The sequence below is a fragment of the Thamnophis elegans genome, chromosome 2 (genome assembly GCF_009769535.1).
Source record: "Thamnophis elegans isolate rThaEle1 chromosome 2, rThaEle1.pri, whole genome shotgun sequence".
NCBI classification, from domain to species: Eukaryota; Metazoa; Chordata; class Lepidosauria; order Squamata; family Colubridae; genus Thamnophis; species Thamnophis elegans.
In genome coordinates, this window is record NC_045542.1 from 76008263 (window position 1) to 76030047 (window position 21785).

Consider the following 21785-nt stretch of genomic DNA (forward strand, 5'->3'; position numbering starts at 1 on the left):
TGTGGCCGTGTGTTGTAGCTTATTCAAGAAATCATAATGAAGATAAATTATGGCGGATTACAGGATATGGAAACACTGAACCTACACAGTGAAAAATCACTCCTAAATGTACATGTGTAGAGGTCTAAATAAAAGCATTCTTATTCTTTTAAGAAAACTAAAAGCTCCTTTACCTCTAAGGCAGATACTTCTTGTCCATTGCGAAGGATACGAAAAGCAAAGGGATGCTTGGGGCCCAGTCCTGGTGCCACCTCACATCCCCGCAGGACAATGGCATTTACATGGGTCCTTAAATCTGTGCGGTCCTTATGGAAATAAAGCATGTTGCCTTTTAAACGACACCAACGTTCCTTCCAACACTGGTTAACAAGAACATGCAAGTAGCCTGCCAGGAAGTATGAAAGAAGATCAGCATTAATGCAATTACCATCATGAGAGAGAGAGAGAGAGAGAGAGAGAGAGATTAAAAGTTCCAGAGATTGTTTCCTAGGCAATCAGAAAATGTTGCAGTTAGATATGATGCAGTTGGTTCCCAAATCCAAAATTACTTCAGACTAAAGGAGAGGAAACCTGAAGTTTTCCAGATGTAATTGACTTTTAATACTGGAGTTGGACACTTGGAGTTAAATAACATCTGGATGGTTACAAATTTCTCCTTCCCAGCATTATTATAATGAGATATTTTTTTTGCTGAGTACATGTCTCTATTTTTCTCTCTCTCACACACACACACACAGCATGAATTTAAAATAGCATCATCTTTGCTCTAAACGATTTGCTGTACATTTTAAAGTACAGTAAGTAAGTTTTGTAAGACCCTTGGATTGAACAAATCAGAATATGTACGGTCTTGCAAAATAATTTTCATTGTTTTAGAAAAATGGAAAGGGGGTGGGGGGGAGGGAATTATCCCAGGGATGCATGAGATTATTATAAGAACCAAGATTACTATGTGCTGGATTTCCCTTTGAAACTTCATGAAGAAATGAGCATGCATTTATGTGTCACTTTTATTATCTATTTGCAATGCAAGGAAACAGCTGAGCAAGCATTCCTATCCCTAACCCCTACCCTCTCCCCCAGGTTACCCCCAGTGACTGATTTCCTCTTAAATGTGCTCCTACTCATGTCCTAATACAAACCACAGCAAGGGATGTCTTCTTCTGTAGAGGATGTTTGGGTATCTTCAGGGGAAGGCTTTTTCTTTGAGAAGCTGATTATCCTGGTTATTTTCCTCCCAGCAGCTCTACTCACAGAGCCCTTGAGTTCAGCTAAGCCACTTCTTTTGCTTTTCCCTTGGAGAAGGAACAGAACATGAAGTTTGCATGTGACTTATCTGAGCCAGCAAAAAAATCATGAATAGATTAAAGGTTTTCCTCCCATCTTCCATAGTTATCTGTTGTGGCTCAGCAGGAGCCGTTGGAGCTGCCACCAGACTCCGACAGCGAGGGGCCCTATGAGTTGGCCCTGGAGGATGTGGAGGACCCTGGACAGGGTTCCGACTCCGAGCAGGGCGCAGAGAGACTGGTTGGCCACCAGGTGGCGCCTGGGCCTTGGATCAGTGGGGAGGAGACAAGAGAGAGTGATCTAGAAACCACCTGTGAGTTGTTATTAAAAGACATTCCATTTTACGCTTGTCTCGGCTTTCGTTACTGGACAGAGGAGGGGGATCAGAACAGTTATCTAGAGAATATCTCGGCATTTATAAAATAAATAGTATTCCGGAAGATCACGTCCTTTTGCCTCTTCATTGTTTTTCTATTTTAAAAAATAATCTTGTTTTCAACTTCTATCTTTTAAAAATGTATATGCTTTATTTTATCTTCTATGTGAAAATGGGCAAGAGGATGTTGCAAGATAGCCGCATGTACATTGTATATTTGTCAAATGAAAATAATAATAAAAATAATGAAAAGTCTAATAGATCTGGATGAAGGTGTTGGATTTTGCACAGCTGAGCTGATGGAAGTAAAAGTGTGTAGGTGTAATTAGGGACAAAAGGCATAAAATGTATGTTAGATGGTATGGACTGGTGTTATCTAGATTGTTAAAGATGCATGTAAAACTACAAATTTATAAGTTGGTGATAGTTTCATGATGTGCTTCATTGAAGGGTGATAAAAGATAAATTTTAGGAAAAGTTATTTTATTAGGTGATATAAATAGATGAGTGGGAACAAGATAAGGGACTACAGAAAAATGAGGCTTCTTAAAGGATGACTAGCAATTGTTTGGCAGGAAGCCATTTACAAAAACATCTGTTTTGTATATATCCTTTAAGCTTAGGTCATTTTAGCACCTTTGCCACAGATAATTTTCAAAATAGGTATAAGACTGCACTGCTTCTACTTGGATTTCTGTGTGATTCCTTTCCTTTATTTTCCTTATATTCCTTTTTCTCAGCAAAACCAGTGATGGGTTGCAGGCGGTACACCCCGGTACGGGAGTACTGGTGCCTGCACTGTTCCGCTACGGTGCTCCGGAGGGCCCACCCGCCCACCTGTACCTTAGTTCAGAGTTGACATGAGGAGTCCTTGGTACTTCTGACTTTGGTACTTCTGACCTTCTTGCAGATATTTCATTACCCAAACTAGGTAATATCACCAGTATTAGTGACTATACTAAGTCCTATAGTTTATGTGCTCTAATTCTCAGCCTTTTCTCCCCTCTTATAAAGTGGGAAAATATCAGACTCACCTTGTTCGTGGCTCTCCCTTTGGGGCAGAGAAGAACTATTTTCTGTTGTTGCTATGCTGTCAGAGTCAGAAGTATGTTTATCCTGAGATGACCTCTGGTCAAAGAAGAACATACATTCAGTGCGTTGTCATTATTTCACTCCCCCCCCCCCCAGGGCTTCCTCTCCAGGCTCAAAATACTTATAGATTAATTGCCTTCACTGAGCAAAGCTCATTGAAGAAAGTGATCTTGGTTGCTATCCAAAATAGCACTAAAATGCTCTTTACTTTGAAAATACACACTTGTAAGTCATTCTGGGAAAAGTTAGTTTTGAAGAGCATCACAGATATTTTGATTCACAGACAAAAATTAGTCATTTCCATCTATAATGTTACTGTTGGTTACTTAAGAACTGATTTTTTTTTAAAAAAGAGTTTGCTTTATGCTCCCTCAAAGAAGATTATGGCGTCTTCTTTCAAAATCTTCATGTCAGAGACAGGTGTCTCCTTTATAAGTGGGCCTCATGCTGGTCTTACAGCTCTGAGATAAAGGTTGCACAGTTTATTCAGACTGAGAACCACTCTTGGCACTGGAGGGGGGGGAGGGCGGCTAGGAAAGTTGAGAACTACCTATAAATATATATATATATTTTATTCCAATGAAAATCTCTTCCTTCAGCTGCTACTTGCATCAGGACGGAGCCTTTTCTCTTGCAATGGGGTATTGTTTAAATTAAGTGTAGGATCACAACAGATTAAAAAAAGGGTTATATTCTCCCCTCTTCCACTTGCTAGTTATATGTGGAAAGGTACACTTGAATAGTATGAATGTTATGTGCATGATGTCCAGCTTGTCCTGGGAACAGAATTTTAGGAAATTTTACCTTATCGTGATCCATCTTGTAGGTAAGTGTAGGAGAAAGAGGAACTTCATTTCCATTTAATCCTCCTCCAGTGGGATTGCTTACTTCCTTTATCACCTGGGCAGGAGATAAGAGTTTAGAATGACAGTAATAAATTCCAACACTTTACAAACAGGGATACACCTCTGCTATAATAAAAAGTTCACTTCATTTCAAACTGTCAGGTTATGTTTTTCCAGCCACAGAAATGCCCTCCAGGTTTCCTTGCCTTACAAAGGAATACAGCAAACTCCATCTTGGATCACAGGTTAGCAGCTGAAAAGCCAACTCTTAATCCAGGAGCTATGAACTATGATTGGCATTTATCAAATTTGAGGAATAAAGGGGAACAAAAGCTTCTGATCAATTTTTGAGGAATAGAAATATATATAAGCCTAGTAAAAACGAGTGTGCTCCAAATAATTTGGGACCACTCCTAGCTAGGAATCCTGGAAATTAGAAACCCAGTACATGGTCAGCATCAGGTTGAAAAAGGCAAGATCTACACCTAATTTTTCAGCTTGCTTGCAGGATTAATTTCTAATGCTAGCTATTTCTGATTAAGTTATGTTAAACTGACACCAGTTTTATGCCTAAGAGTATCATTGGCTAACAGGTCCTAACTCAAGATAATGTTTTTCTTATGCCTCGTAAGATAGAAGGAAACAAAATTATAAAGTTCATTCAATAGCTCATTCATTAACGGGGCTTTGCTGATTTTTATTATTCCTATTCCCAGCTTCTCTAATATTTCAGCAGAGAATGTTGACACAAGTTTTAAGGAGATAAGAGCTTTCAAAACAGGGCAGTGGCTTTTTCCTTATAGGGCAGAAAGTGCATCCAGTTCCTGCTCTATCTCATTCAAATTGGATTGTATTCTGGTCCAAAAAGAACCCTAGTTGACTTGGTTATCAGGTATTTTTAATTCAGGGAGATGGTTTTTCAAAAGAAAGTTGGATTTATCCAGCCCATTGAAGTGTCAGGTGGACTGGGGCCAGGAGAGTACTTAACATTCTGAGGAAGGGAGGATCTGAACAGTTTCATCCCAAGCCAGGAGCAGGGAGTGCTTTAACTAATATATGCAGTAAAGGAAAGATGTGAAAATACTAAAAACAATAACAAAAAAAAATCAGCCAGTAATATAAGGAGGAACAAAGACTTTTAATACTAATTTCCTGACAGTACTCAAGCCAAAGAACACTTGCTCTGCCAAAACAGAAAATAAATCAAATCCCAAGTCATTAAACTTTCATCCCTGCAGTTCTGATATAAATTACTTAGTTTATAGGTTTCATTAAATTTCTCCCAGATAAAAATCTCCGAAAGAGTACATATCTCCATGTCAGTATGGACAAACTACAAAGAAGCCAAGCCCTCATGCTGCAAATTCTCCTTTATGATATAAAGTTGAGCCTATATGATCAGTCAACCACTTCCCTAGATATCTTCTGTCTATGGCAAATGCTGTTAATTGTTTAACTCCGTGCTTCTGTTTCTTAGCTACCTAAGAAATGGTTACTGTGTGATTAGCTTATGGCACTAACTTAGGTATTAAGTAGGAAGAGAAATGTTAAACAAGTCTTCCCCAAACATTTTCCTCTACAGGTGTTCTATTTCAGTCCAAATAATTCTGTTGTTGTTGGGAATATATAATGGGATACCACTTAAACATAAAACAACACAGAGAAGGCTGTTTTCACTATGTTATAAGTATCCTGTAGATATTTTACTGAATACTAATATAATCAAGGCCTTTTGGAGCATTTGTAGGGCTAGTGGCACAATTTGACTTTCCAATCTTCTAGAGAACACTGATTTTTTCTTCAGTGAGGATCAAGAATAGAAAAGGAACAAATAACATCTGTGAGGCCAACTTGTTCCATTCCTACTTTAGAATTCCCATAAATATTTTTTTTAAATGTCCCCTCCCCATTATATCTCCTTATTCAATGGCAGAATTTCAGCACTACAATTTTAAGTCACTGGAATCAGTAGAAAGGTGGGATTAAAGTGGCAATAATTTGCCTCCTTCCATAAATTTGCAAAAACATCAAAACTCAAATAATCCTACCACAGGAAAATGGATTCTTGGTGTGTTGAGAAGCCACAAATTAGGTGCTGCACAGAGAGAGGCTCTTTCTGTGTAGATTTCTTTTCTCTGTCCTAAACTTGTTAGATCCACAAGGTAATTATTCTTTTCTTATGGATCATATTGCATTTATCTTCCTAGAACAGGTATTTACCAAAAACATCAATAACCATATTCAAGCTTGATAAATCTTCATCATTTATTAAACTGATTCCTACAGCATATAGCTAACCACATGATATGTGGTTAATCACACTGACATTTCTACTTTTACATCTATCAGGCTGGTATTTTGCAATCTGCCATTCTCCAAGCATATTGTGGTTGGTACTCCTGGAGAGGGCAGAGGTGTCACTAGAGAAAACTGAGTTGAAAGGAGTGGAAGAGAAGGCAAAATCTACTTTTCCCAGAGATTCCCTGAGTTTATGAGCTCATGCTTGAGAACAAAAGCAGGAAAGGCTGAGTGGGGTAAACAAATATCTGTCCTAACAGTTCTATATCGGGTGGGGAAGGTCTTCTTTGGTGGGTGGAGATTCTCTCCACAGCTAGTGTTGCAATCAGGCAGGCATGATAAGAGGGTTCGAAGGAAAGCCTTTCCCCAGGAGGAAGATAAGTCCCTCTTCCTATGAGATTCATTCTCATTTGCTCATCTCCAAAAAGCAGCCACAGCAGGATTACTAAGCGTATCTTGGGCATTATGAATAAACAAGTAAAAAAAAAGATACACGTGTAGAAATAAGAGCCACATATAAAGAGGGGTTTGCAGAGGAATACCATCTTTTGTAGTTGTGTGAGATACCTTCAGCCATTCTTCAGCTTGCTCTTTACTTTGCACTGCTAACACTAGGACCTCAGCTCCTGGTAGTGTGAAGCGCAGCTCGTGCTTCTTGCGGCGGCCGTCCTTTGGCACATAGACAACGTGGCTGGTACTCAAAGGCACTTCAAGGTGTGGCTGTCTGTGCTTGGAGCTTTTGTAACACTAACATTAGAAAGAAGGGACAATTGAGATTTCATTCAGCATTTCATGTCTCGCACATTTCACACCTGTTCTCCATGTGGTAAGAACAAACAAAAGAGTATTGTCATGATGTTGACCATTTGGAAATGGCTGAGATTTACATGTCAGAGAAAGAAGAAAAATTTGAAGATTCACACAGCTTAACAAACCAGAACACTTTGTTACATGAAGCAAAAGATACATTGAACCTGATGTTCTGTTTGACACATACATGCTGTATGTCTTGAAATATTATATCAATGTATTTTAAATTTCTCAGGTTGTTTTAAAGAAAGTAAGAAATATGCTTCCAGAGGGAGATCAGGAAGCAGCAAAGCATAGTTGGTAGAGCAGCCAGGACACTTCCTGCTCAAATACTTATCTAAATAGGGTCTTTCCAAGTAATATTGGTACAGGAAAATGTTGGATGAAGAAATAATTAACCTATCCCCTACTCTGTGCTTTTCTAGTCCATAATGAACTTGGAAGAATAAATTCCAATCAAAGAATTTTGATTGGATTTTTTTTTTCATTTTTCATCTTAAAAAGAGATATTTGGTGAGGGTGGATAAGTACATCTTACAGTCAATGCTACCTATAAACCCCTTACAGCAGTGATGGTAACCTTTTTGTCCTTGTGTGCCAAAAGTGTGCGCTTGTGCATGACAGAGCGTGTGCACGTGCCCACACCCACAATACAATGTGCACGTGAACCCCCGGTGCGCCCCCGTGCATGTTCACGAGATCCTCGCGCACTCCATTTTGGGCCTAGCAGGCATCCCTGAAGCCTTCTGGGACCAAAAAAGTGGGGGCAGGGGAGCAGCCCCCCCCCCCCCGCACTACCCCCATGCATGCCTATGCTGTTACAGGTGTTATGTCTGCCTTCTATGCAGCTTTATTCCTCTCTAACATTCATCTCCATTGTTCAATGATACATTTCCTGCCTCTCTAGGATTTACCTCTATCTACTCCTGTGAGGCACTTCCTGTTCCTGTTGGATTTATATAGTTATATTCTTGATGGCTTGTATAGTGTTTTAACTGCATTTTGATTAAACAACACAACCTGCAGAGACCTGAAAAATCAGCTGGCTGTCGGGATATGTGGTGGACCTCAGCCGGGGCGACAGCTCACATGCTGGCAAAGAGGCCTCCGTGTGCCACCTGTGGCATGTGTGCCATAGGTTCGCCATCACGGTCTTACAGGGGAGAATAAAGGTTGTATCAAAAATGTCTAGGTGAATGGACTGGGAGACGTTATAGATTGGTTCAGAGTAAGGTATCATCAATATGCAGATGATATTCAGCTACACATTTCTCCCCTGGTCCCATTGGGAGATGCAGTGGAAATCATGACCTGCTATGTGGAGGCCACCAAGATCTGGACTTGGTCCAAACAAGATGGAATGGCTGGCTGATTCCAAGATTGCTCCAGCAATGTCTTTGATGTTACTGTGCTTCCCCATAAAGAGAAGGCTCACAATCTTTTGTATGTGTGTGTGTGTGTCTGTGTGTGTGTGCCTGTGTGTGTGTGTGGAATTGATGGCCCTATTCCTTCAGTGGTTTGAGAGGAACAATCCTGACCATTATATAAGAGCAACAAAGAAGCCATTACCCCATTACATTTGGATGTGGATTCTTCCTAGAATAGGCATCAGTAACCTTCTCAGAAACATATCTGAATAGTAAAGGTCAAGTCTGATAAAGTCCCTGAGTATCATAATAATGTAGTATTACATAATATTACATTAGATAATCAGGAACAACCTGGAGTGGTAAAACCCAATCCTGGCTTTTCTCTTTCCTTTTTAATTGACTGCATCATGCATATCCCTAAAGATTGGGGGCGGGGGTGGGTGGGAGAATGGCAATAATAATTCCAATGTACAAAAAAGTGAGAGAAAGCTGCCACCAAATTAAGAAACTTAAAAAGTCTGTCCAGTAGAGTCAGCAAATCTGTATGAATGATTAGTGTTTTGGATGGAGTCTATTTTGGCAGAACAATTTGGCTTTCAACCAGGCCATTCTGTTTTACATTCAGCCTTCATGTTGCACCATCTGGCAAAGGAACATATCCCCCAATTGCATTTTATACAGTGTTTCTTATTTTTTGATACCTATTCAACCTGATATCAAGATATCATGTTGAATATCCTGGCTTTTATCATAATATCATAATCAAGATATCATGTTGAATATGGCATATATTACTCTCAACATCAACTGAACTAATTTTGATATCAAAACTCACATTTAAGATCCACTTTGGTGGGACATCTCACCAAAGACATTTCAACCTTTAGGAGAATTAGGTAGAATTGCATCTTGCTTCCATTATTCAATTTACATATTAATTCACTTGTGTTCTCCTTGGCATATATCTTTACATGGATGATATGTTAATTCTCCTGCAAACCCAAGTAGGTTTGCAAAGAACATTCTGTGTTCTTATTCCTATTTTGACAGTCAATCCTTAAAGTTTAATTATAAAAATAATGGTGTTCACTAAAAGATAATAGGCATTAAATTGGTCAGTCAATGGACACAATTTACAATTAGTAATATGCTTTATTAAATCCCTTGGAATAATCTTCCATCTATCAAGGCAAAGTCTAAGCATAATATTCTTCAAATGCTTTGGTGTGCCTAGCATTGGTCTTCATATAGAAGGAAGACTATTTGAAATTAAAGTCAGTGCATGAATTAACCTTTTCAAATTATTGTACAGACTTGTATTTCTTTTCTTGTAGACCTAGCCACATCTGTGTTAGCTGACTCCTTTATTTGAAATGGGGAAAAGGCCTGGAAGAGAAACTGTACCATTATCACCTCTCCTTTAATTACTGACAATAGTGACTAATGACAATAGTGTATGATATAGCCAAGAAGAAGCTCACACAATGAATATATGATACAGAGCATCAAATTGAGCACAGCTTTATTCCTACTGGCTTTAAATAACCAAGTTAGAATTTGTTAGATATTTTAATTGGAGTATTGTAACAAAATTCTAAACAGATCTGTGATTCTATGCTGCACACTTTTATGCCTGCAAACTGAGATTTTAGAAAATCCCAGATAATAAAATGCTGCTGTCACTGTACATCAGAAGCCTTTAAAACAATAGCCAGCATGCTTCTTTTCTGTCAATCCTATCAATATCTGCAGCATAAATTTATCATACTTTCATTAGCACAATATTCTTTTATCCTAGAGACTGCCTTTTTCCAATAATTTCTGCCTGTCCCTTTGACTATCTAGTGAGCATCTGCTAAGGGTCCTTATCCACCAGAAAATAGATAGCAGCTTCCCTTTTGGAATAACTTTTTCCTGTAGCAAGAGGACCCACATATTTATGGTATTCTAGAAGCAGGTGAAAATATCACTTTATCAACAGGCCTTTGGGTTTCATTATAACCAGTGGTGCTATTACAAATTAATTTTAGTATGTAATTTGGAAAGGAATTTGTCTTCTTCCAAAAGACCTGTCATTACTACAAAAACTGGAATTCTAAAAACCACTGACTCACCAGAAGCTTGTTGTCCTTAACAACTGTCAGCTGTTTGGCCCACTGTCCAAAGCGCTTCTTACGCAACAGGAAAGCACAAATCCGGCAATCCTTCACCAGATTCATGGAAGCTTCCTCTGATGGCCATTGGTGTGTTAACCTCTGGCCTTTCCCATCCTCCTCCTCCTCATCGTAAGATTCATAGGAGCTGCTCATTGCATCAGAGTCATTGTCTATGAGGAAACAGAGAGAATTTAATCTTCTGTACTGTTACTGCTAATCTCATAGAATTAGAGAGACTATTTTTATTGAGTCAGACTACAAGTCAATCTACTTTTGTATCATCTGGCTTTGCCCACCAATTTGTAAATAGGTAAACTCAGGTGATAGCCTTTTTCTTAAAATACCTATTGTTTATGAGTTCAACTAGGGTTCATAGTGAAGCAACCTGCAGATATGAATTCTGTCTCAATGTGCAATAATTTTTATTTTTCACAATCTAAACAGGCACATACTTGCTATTGCTTCTCAGTACGCCACAGCACTGAGTTTCATAAAAGTTTGAGTTTTTTTCTTCCATTTTCTTCATTCTTTTGGTCAAAGTTAGCGGGGGGGGGGGACGGGACCATATAAACTTTCAAGCTAGAGTAAATATACCAGTTCAGATCATTTCCATGATACAAAGTATATTTTACTGTAAAGTATGTTAACCTCTGACCAAAATAATTTTATAGAATTGAAGAAAAGGCATAAACAAACCAACAGATTTCTACAAGCTATTGGAAATAGCATGAATTGTTGCTGTAATGGCTATAACCTGATCACTGACTTTAGAACAGATAATAAAAATATTGATAACAATGATTACATATGGTTCCTAAAGCATTTTTGGCCCCAAAATTGTAAACAACAGTTTCTAAACAGAATTAATGAAAATTATATTTGAAAACATTTATATTGGCTGATGCTCAATAGCTCACATCACACTATTGAACAAGTTGCCCAACCTTACCATAAGCTAATAGAAAACTTCTTTATTCGTTATGCAAAAATATTTAATATTCCTCTTTTCTACGGATTTCCTGCCATATTAACTCCAAGAAAGTTCTTAACCATACCATTGAATGTTGCCTAACTTTGATAAAAAGGTGGAAGAGGTGAAAACAAGGATAAATTAAATCCAGATGAAGTTGAGGTGGTGTTGGGCAATGAAAAGGGATTGGGATTCAGCTTGTATGAATTTGAATTGTATGACTCCATGAAAGAGCAAGCATATTGTCTGAAAATGCTTCCTGATCTTATCTCCAAATCCTCAGGTGATGGTGATGGCAAAGAGTGTGTTTGTATAGTTTTATCTCATGAATTAACTACAATCATTCAGTTATTTGTGCCTTGATCACATCTCAATATAATTGCAATTACCTCTACATGAGGTTACCCATAAAATATATTGGGAAAGATAGAAAAAATGCTAAATTAGCTAATCTGCTAACTGGTCCGTGCTCATTGTTTTCTGGAAACAAAGTCCTAAATGTTTTACCAATGCTGGTTATCTAAGGCAGGCAAGATTAAGATGTGATGAAGCCTTTAACCTCGCTTAGATTCAGAACTCCTACATCATAAGATATAAATCATGAAAATAAAAGAGAATGGGAAATATAACCCATTAATTTTGCATATATAAGTAGGAGATGCTACCAAAATCCCACTCCCAATTAAATAGAACATATTTCTTGTAAAAATGCCTTATTTCTATTATCAAATATTTTGTTACTTTAATTAGCAGATATAAATCTGAATAATTTTACTTTATAGAAACATAAGAGCAGCACAGAGATCAGAGCATAATTAATTGAAGTAGTAATATAGTCTGTAATGAAAAATTAATATTGATATTCTGAACAAACCATATCTTGCAATATTCCTATCTGTATCATTGTGTACTTTTAAATGAAAATGCATTCTATTTTTTAAAGAATTGTTTAAAGATAAAAATATATAAGAGTACTGTATAAAGTAGAACATAATACACAGAATCAAAGACCTAATTTATATTATCCATTCCCTTTTTACATCATAGAAAAATTTAAAATGCAAAGATTTTAAAAGAATAAAGCCATATAAGATATGAGATGATAAATTATGAAGATTATAATTTTTATGCAGACAAGGATTAGTGAAGATTTGAAAGAGATTTCGTTTTTGGAGGAACTGATCACTTATAGGTTTAACAGTAATGAGTAAAATATAGTAGCTGGGGGTTAAGCTGAGGAAGAGTCACAGTGGAAGTAATACCCACTGTAAGCATTTGGAAAAAAAATGTTGTTAGTAGCCTTACTGCTCGAAAGACTAGAGAGAAAATAACTGCAAAAGGACTAAGCAAATTAGGTAGCTGGCCAGATATATTCAGCCACTTTCTTTGGTTTACTCTCAATTTTTGCATAGCCCAGGATGCTATCAAGTTGCCTAGAATAGACCTCAGATTAGACGCGTAGACATCTCTTCCTAATATTCATGTTCTCTAACACAACCCTCTTTGGGCTAAATTCTGTGTTGTGGTATTCAGAAGGTTTTGGATGGTGAGTTAGAACAGAATGTTTGGTAGAACTAATGCCTAGCTTGGCACAGGTCTCTAGAAAGTGTTGGTGAGTCAGCAACCATAATCTCTTCTTGAGGTCTCAGATAAGGTTAGGCAATGTATGGAGAGGCAAGTAATCAGCAGTCCTAGAAAGAGTCAGATTTGGGTGTAGATCAAGATGGAGATGCTAGTATTTAAAACCCATGTGGCGGATAGTATATGAAAGGTTCTTTAAGACAAATCAATTATAACCTATTATCTGCCATATTAGAGATCTTCAAAATGCAGCATCCTATGAAATGATTGATTTGATTTTGCTTAAATAGACCATGTTACCACTCCTGCTATCAACCTGCCTAGACATTTAAAAAAAAAATCACTTTTAAAACTGCTGCTGCTTTTTGAGGCACCTGGGTTATGCCTTCTTGAGTGCTGCTTTCAAAATACAAACTACTTATTTTTGATAAATATATTTGGCTCCCACACTACCTCTCAGTAGAGGTTTTTAATAGTTTAATATGTGTATGCTAAACCACCTGGATTGCCGTAGGTGGATAGAAAGGAGAATTGTGAATGGAAAAAGAACAAAACAAGAGGTTTATTGACACTATTATGGCACTATTACAGAAATTTGCAAACACAGCAAAAAGCGATGATACTAGATTTTAAATTCTGGAATTGGGAGAAGCATAGCACAGCGATCTTTCTGTTTACCATGCCATAGCTCCCCCATGAAAGGTTTTATTTCTTTTTTCAACACAGGCAAACTTTAAATCAATAAGGCAATGCAGACAAAGGAGAGACAATGACATCCTGATATAATTTAGTGATAAGAGGCTGATTTACTAATAGTGATTAAGAAAAGTGCTAGGTACATAACAAAATCTCCAGGACTGTGAGGAAGAAAGAACTTTAAATAATGAATACGTGTTATTAGTAATAGTCAACTTCAAATGAACTTCACGTGTGAGATTTAATCTCTTTAGTGGTGGAAAAAGATCCAATAACACTGAGGATGTATTGGAATAACAGTGGAGAATCTGGGAGAGAAATTCAAGGGTAGAAGGACAAGAAGGAAGGAAATGCAGAAGTGCTGTAGACTTGTTTGTTCCTAAAATCTAAGATGGCTATGAATAAAACTACAGAAATAAGAAAAGAATTTTCTTCTTAAAGTTACAGTAGCTTAATTGTAACAAAATTAACAACAAAAAAGATAAGACTTGGAGAGCTAACATCGTGACGGCATGATGTGCGATCTTGGTGCTCCGAGATCGCAGTCAAATTTCTGCCGCTGGACGGTCCATTCGGACCTAAACCGTCCCATAGAGACTGTGATTGAGAAAGGCACCTCCTGCTGATCTCAGGGATACAGCAAAGTCCCTGAAAGATCCAGGAATAGCTTTTTTTTTTTCCCTCGACAGAAATGCAGCTAATGAAGCTACTGAAGTTGGGACAGCTCTGGAACGGGAAGAAAGCGGAAAGAGAAAGTATGTCAAATTGGTGAGGAAATTTTATTATTAGAAAAAGGGACTACCCCCCCCCAAAAAAATAAGTTAAATTAAAATTGAATACAGAAGACTGTAAGCAGTGAAATTAATCTACATTAAACTTAGTGTGTTATCCTGTTTCTAATTTTTTTTCACGGATGGAACTTTTGCAAAGGCTCTCTATTTTTTAAACTGATTGGATGCTTTCTTCTTTTTTTCACTTTTGCTTACACCTATGGATTAAAATTCTCTTTTTTTAATAATGCTTGATTGGATTGATTGGATTGTTTTTGATCTCCATTTAAGGTTTTTTCTTTCTTTCTTAAGCTTGGAATATAAAGAAGACAATAAGGATTATAAAGAGGGTTGTAACAATAGGAGAAAAAGCAGTTACACTGCCACTTAGAGGCTGGAGGCTTGATACATTTTTTTCCTTCTTTCTCTTTGATCACTTGAGATTCAAGGTTCTTTCCGGTTGTTTACTGACAGTGATAGCAGGAAGAGCACAAGTTGTTTAAACAGGTGCCTTTTGGGAGTTCTATCACTAGCTATTGGAGGGAAGATAACATTTTGACTTGAAAGATAATAAATTAACCGGTTTGAAGTTTATTAATATAGCCTTGAACCCTATAGTGGCAGTGTCTGAAAGATTGAAAGAATGGCTCAGCAGCAGGAAAAAGGAACTGTAACATTGCAAATGATTATGTTTGAAATTCAAAATCTATTAGTTGTGACAGGGAGAATTGAAAAGAGATTAGAGAATATGGAATACAAAACAGAAAAATTTGATGGAGAAACTGAGGATGTTTATCAAATGAAGAAAATGGAGGATAGAGTTCAAAAGATGGAATAAAAAATGAGCAAAGAGATAAGAAAACTGTGAATACTGACAACAAAGTGAGCGTGTTTGGTAATGGCAAGAGTGAAATATGGAAAGGGGAGATAGATGGATTGGAACTCTACCCAGGACTTCAAAGCACAGAAGAAGAAAAGAGAGAAAAATTGACGGAGATAAGAGAGAAATCTTGACAGAAGCACTAGCGATAACCAAAGATAAGCTGATGGAAAGAACAGATGCTGGGTTTCAAGCTTTTATGAGATAGGAAAGGAACAACATGTTGTGAAGAGAAGTTTATACAAGATTTATTCAGAAGGTAACTAGAACATTAATGCTACAAATGGCAAGAGATATAAGACCGTACTATTACTGGAAAGATACAGGTTGATGCAATGAAAATGTATAATAAAAACGAAGGTAAATTTAGTTTACTAGTAGTATGTATAAAATGAAGTGACAATAGCTACAGTTAAATAATGATTAATAATGATAACAATATATAATATGAATATGATAATATGAAATTTTATAATATGAAATTTTATATAAACAACACATGGAGATTATGAGAGGAGGTTTAAAAGCTTTAGCTAGAATATGTTATAAAGATGTATTGTGATTGGATGATCTTAGGATGATTTAATAGAATGTTACCATATAATCCTATTCTAGATTTTGAATATTATATATAAAAGGATGTAACTAGAATATTAATGCTACAAATGGCAAGAGATATAAGACTGCACTATTACTGGAAAGATACAGGTTGATGCAATGAAAATGTATAATAAATAGTAAGCTAAATTTAGTTCACTAGTAGTATGTATAAAATGAAGTGACAATAGCTATAGTTAAATAATGATTAATAATGATAACAATACATATAGATATATTAGTTTGATAATATGAAATTTTATATAAACCACACATGGAGAATATGAGAAGAGGTTTAAAAGCCTTATCTAGAATATGTTATAAAGATGTATTGCGATTGGATGATTTTAGGATGATTTAATAGAATGTTATCATAATCCTATTCTAGATTTTGAATATTATATATAAAAAGATGTAAAAACAATTATAGTCAAATTAACATTGAGATATAATAATTGTGATATACATGAATATAGGTGAATTTAAAATATGCGATTTGATATGAAAAGCAGGTGATGACTATGGAAGAGATGCATGGAAGTACTGTAACCAACTGACACACTTTCTACAATTTGTAATGGAAGATGGTTTTTTTTTAAATGTTTGCCTTTGTTCAAAAATAAATAAAAATGTATAAAAAAAACAAAAAAGATACCAGAATATAATATTTTCATAAAATTGTATTGACTGCCTGAATCTTCTGCAATCAGAATGATTCCCTCCCCTCAACAGCTGTGCACAACACATATAGTTGCAGTGCTACTTACAAGAGTTTTTCTGCTCCCCATTTATTCTGGTGACAGGATAGTTGCTATCTGCATCCTCATAGTATCCGTCCTCTATTGAATTGGGAGGACTGGAGCTGTCTGTACAGAAAACAGAAGGAATATTTTAAATTGTAAAAATTAAGCAGTGAGAAAGACTTTCCAGGGAGGTGTATGAGCTGCACTGTAAGTCAACTCTGAAGGATACAGACAAGTTTTTATTACCAATAAGTCAGGACTAACAATAAGTTGAGATAATTTTTTATTTAATTTTTATGCCATCCATCTCACTGATAAATCCTCTTTCTACTTTTACTTGCCCATCTCTAAAGGGATACTCTAAAGCGGGGGTGTCAAACTCAAGGCCCAGGGTTGCTTACATCTGGGCTGCCATGGAAACAGCGAAGGACTGACCCGCAGTGTCTCTGCCAGCGAAAATGGAGCTCGGGAGGACATGGCTCTATTGAGCTCCATTTTTGCTGGCAGAGGGTTGCAGGACGCCATTACAGTAAAAAACGGAGCTCTGGAGGCTGCTTTCTCTGGCAGAGCGTTCAGGCTATCACAGGCACCCCCAACATGGGTGACGTCAACCTGGCCATGCCCACCCTGGCCATGCCTCAAGGTCAAACACAACCCTCAATGAAATCGAGTTTGACACCGCTGCTCTAAAGGGAACCACAGCAAGAGAAATATAAAATAGAGTTTATTGGGTGCCAGCCATAATTATCTGTTCCCAACTGCTTTCTGCTTTCTCACATTATTTCCTTACTGCAACCATTAGTAGAAAGCACATACCCTGCCTTCAAACAACCTCAGTATGCTTTACTGTGGTTGTTTTTCACATTCATTCACAGTTCCCATGGGGCTGAGTCCCAGAGCCAACCCCCCCATTGAAACCTCTCCTTCTTGACTTTAATATAAGAGGGTCTTTCCAGAATCCTTGTAACAGGATCTTAGTCTCTCCTTATGATTCTCATGACACTTATGCCACGAGTCAGCTGCATCAGCAGGAAACCTTATAATGTTCTTGTTTTTGTTGCTAGACCAGTACGTGGCTTCACTAGGGCTCAGTGATTACAAGAACAAGAACAGGTGCTGTGCCCTTTTCTCTGCCTTCCCCTAATCTCTCAGACAAGCTACGGGAGAGACAGAGCGACATTGTTCTCAGGCAGGCCCTTTCCTTTCTTGTCACTCAAGATTTACTATACATTTCCAGGCAAGTCTGAGCAAACAACTGCTTGTGACATCTGACCAACTAGAGATGGGGGAGGAAGAGAAAAAAACCAGGAAAGGAGCAGGAAAGCCTGCCCCCGGTACCAATTATAACCCTGTCAGCTGCCAGACACCTCTGGGAGGAGCCTTTATTTTCCTAGCTGATAGGAGAGTGCCGAAATGCCAGCTGTTTCCTTCCATAGCTGGCCCTCTTTAAGGCTTACTGTGAGATGTAATGTACTCGGGAGCTTTGCCTGGGCCCAACGGCAGAGCTTCTTCATAATAATCTTCTGGAGGAGGCGTCGTGGGCAATGGTGGAGGCGGCTCCCCAGAAACCTGTGAGAAAAAGAATGCAGCATTCAAATGGGGTTGAATGTTGCACTGTTATTATCTGTCGCTGAATGTATCTTCCAAATGGAGGAATTTCTGCAGAGAAATTCCTCAGGCTCAGAAGCTCTTGTGTCTATAGCGTCAGTGTCAGTGGTGGGTTTCAAAAATTTTTGGAACCTACTCTGTGGGTGTGGCCTCTTTTGTGGGAGTGGCTTGCTGGCCATGTGACCTGGTGGGAGTGGCTTGCCGGCCATGTGTTCTCTCTCTCTTTTCTTCCTTTTGTCTCTCTGTCCCTTTTTTCTTTTTTTCTTTCATCTCTCACTCTCTTTCTTTCTTTCTTTCTTTCTTTCTTTCTCTTTCTCTCTCTGTGTCAGTCAGTCAGTCAGTCTGTGTGTGTGTGTGTGTGTGTGTGTGTGTGTGTGTGTGTGTGTCAGTGGTGGGTTTCAAAATTTTTTGGAACCTCTTCTGTAGGTGTGGCCTGCTTTCCGGGTCCACTGGTGGAACCTCTTCTAACCGATTTGGTAGATTTGATGAACCGGTTCTACCGAATAGGTGCGAACTGGTAGGAACCCGCCTCTGGTCAGTGTGGATAATGGCCATGGGAGAACCCCATTAAACTACCTACCAGAAGATAGCCAATCTAGCTTTCTAACCTTAATTGATTTTTCTCAGGTAGGAAAAAAGATAAAAGAAACAATGGGAAAATTCAAGGATGTTAGTGTAGATAACCTACCCCAATATCACTTTATAAATGATCTAGAGCAGTTGTGTAATAAAATATCTTTAAGGGCCCACAGTGCTATGCTGGATGCCTGTGTGACCTTAGAGCAATTCAGTTGGAAACAAGGGGAAATTATTATGTAGACCATTGTTTAATCTTGCTCTGGGCAATAAGAACTATTCCATCTAAATAAGAGATAATTCTTTGCTTCTCTACAATGCATACACATATACTTCTTTTATTCTACCATAGTTGTTGGATAAAAGTAGTACTAACATTTGCAAACATTTGTTGCTTCAGTTGAGTGAGAATGTTTTCATGTTTAACAATGCTTCTTTTCAACTATTTCTGGCTTAAAGGGAAGAGAAAAAGTATTTCTATTTATTTTTGGTCTCCAATCTCATTATTCCTCTCCCATATTTGCATCTGATTGCATATCAGGTCTTTATGTGAAATAAATTTGGCTATAAAAAAGGAATGGATTTTTGTTTCTCTTTGGATAGAATGTTATCATCTAACCTGAACTTTGAAAATAGCTGATGAAATAAGTGTTCTGATGGCTTCTTTCCAAGCTATGTGTCTTGCAAGCATAGAATAAGCAGAATTTTTCAGACATGATGTGATCCTTAGTTCTTTGCTTCTTAGCATTGCTTTCTGTCTCTTTGCTTATCTCAAGAGATCTACAATGTAGCTCCACCCCAGGTATCAAGTACCCAGAGAATTCCATCTTGACCCATCTTGTAAGAGCTTGGTAGAAAGAAATAAAAATCTATACAAAATGTGTCCTCTGCAGAGTTCAAACCTGTTTTGCCCACGAGTGGCCTCTTCAGTCTATCAGCTAAGAAAGTCTCAGATATAAAACTTTAAATATCACAGTCAATCACTATAAACCAGCCTTCCTCAACTTGATGCACATCAGTTCTGCTAGGATAGAAGCAGGGGTTAGGGTTAGTGAACTGCTACTGCTAGTTCGTTCAGGGATGTGCTGAGGGCGCGTGTGCGCTTGATGCATGTGATGTGTGCATGTGCTATACATGTGTATAAAATGCTTCTGCACATGCACAGAAGCAAAAAAACCAAGATGGCGCCACCTAGGGCGCCACCGATAAAACTGGTTTGAGGGCGTGGCCAGCTGAGTTATTACCTATTCGACCGAACCTGTCCGAACCGGTAGGAACCCACCTCTATGGTTCCAATGTTTCTGGAGAGCGCCAAATTAGAGAAAATGAAGATGAGCAGCACTGAAGTAGATGACCAGTGTTTGTCCTTAGTATAAAACACTCTCATGTGTTATGGAATGAGGAACTGAGAATTGATGGAACTTACACTTTTAGCTGATTGACTCCTTGAAAGCTCCAAGCTGATGCCTTCTTTACCATCTCCATCATCTTCTTGCATGTCCTGAAGATTGCCCAAGTCACAGTCTGAGAAAAGATTAGAAGCCAGAGACTCAATAGTACAGTAACACGCATATTCATTATTGCATCAGATCTTAAAGTTTGGGCCCACAAAGGTACAGAGCATGAGATTTATGTAGCCTTTTTTTCAGAGTCACTATGGGAGACAGAGAAAGGAAGACACAAAGAGAAAGTCAGCGGTCCTCTTACTGAAGTAAGCAGGTGATCAAGAAGAATGAAAGACCTCTTGGAGGAGACTTGGATAGTTATGCTGATCATAATCTATGCTGATTCTGTGTTATGTTAGGACTGGGGGAAATTATAATTTGAAAGTATTAAGTTGGATACAACCTTGACTATGAAATAAAAGATCAGATTAGATAAGTGTATTCTTCTTAATTCAAAAGAGCTATTGCTTTTCAGAACTAAAGCAGGGAGGAAATATATTTGCTTCCAAACCTATAGCCAATACTAACAAAATGGTAGTATTTAAATTTATCAAAATCTACAGGTAAATAATCAATATGTGTATGTATGTCAAATCAATCAATTGTTGGAGATGGAGTGAACTGCAGCTCATGACAGCTTATGTTTTTAAATAAAATGTGTTAGTCAGAAAAGGTGCTACTAGACTCCTCCTGATTTTCTGATACCTCGTGGGTTCTCTGTCACTTATAGTACTTCCATTACTCTTCTACTTCAGGTACTGAATGGGATCAAAATAGCCACACCTATAGGTGACAATATAATCACATCAATCCACTGTACATACCAAACTTTTCAAACAGTGATTCCACAAAACTAGTGCCATTATGCAGTGCTGTCGTATTCATATACATGTAATTCACATCCTTCCCTGAAAGATAGAAATGATGCAATAAATACACAAAAAGTAACATTCAATGTTTAATAATTGATCTTCCCTCTCACTGTTGCAAGTCATTGCTAGGATGACATTAGCTTCCTTTATGCAGGAAACTAAACTCTTTGGCTTCTCATTGGTCTGCAATGCACACAAAAGACTCCAGAATATACTTAATATTTTCTATTGTACATTTTAAAGCAGCAATTAGTAATAATGAGGTAGCATTTTTCCTGTGAAAATTCATTTGCCATGTGTGATCTTTTAACAGACAAAAACTGGTGAGCATCCATGAAATATAAAGATTTTTTAGAACAGCTTAAACTCCTGTTCTAGTCTATAGGAAAAAAATATCCACTATAACAAAACAGGTATTCAGTCCTTGCAGAATTTTGAATTCTCTATCCCTCAAATCTGTACTGTCTTACTAAGTTGTAGATTTGATTCATAGATGTGAATATGCCATCATGAGTTCACAAAGCAGATGAGACCATCCAGATTTGCCCATCACATTAATTTCTTGTCAGTTTGTATCATGATTTCATAAGACAGCAGTAAAATTCACAATATCTGAACAAACAGTGCATTTATATTTCCAGCTATCTGAACAAAAGTTTATCACTTCATCTATCTCTGGTTCCCAAACTTCAGCCAGTCTAATTAAGTAGCAATTTTATGCCAACTTTGAAGAATGTCAGAAGGGGCCATGCCTATCTTCAAGAGGAAAAATTGATATCTGAAAAGTATAAGTCAAGAATGAGGAGATATCAC

General features: G+C 37.6%; 1 protein-coding gene across 1 annotated transcript in view; it reads right to left on the reverse strand.

Annotated features, from left to right (window-relative positions):
* The window catches only part of AFAP1L1 (actin filament associated protein 1 like 1), a 79312-nt gene that overhangs the window by 11551 nt on the left and 45976 nt on the right, over nt 1-21785 (reverse strand). The window contains exons 3-12 of the mRNA XM_032211327.1: nt 20925-21008; nt 20082-20179; nt 17929-18040; nt 16496-16594; nt 10193-10404; nt 6466-6645; nt 3560-3655; nt 2698-2791; nt 1143-1295; nt 174-385 (exon numbers count right to left, since the gene is read on the reverse strand). Coding sequence (XP_032067218.1) covers nt 174-385; nt 1143-1295; nt 2698-2791; nt 3560-3655; nt 6466-6645; nt 10193-10404; nt 16496-16594; nt 17929-18040; nt 20082-20179; nt 20925-21008 — 1340 coding nt within the window. The remainder of the gene's footprint in view (nt 1-173; nt 386-1142; nt 1296-2697; nt 2792-3559; nt 3656-6465; nt 6646-10192; nt 10405-16495; nt 16595-17928; nt 18041-20081; nt 20180-20924; nt 21009-21785) is intronic.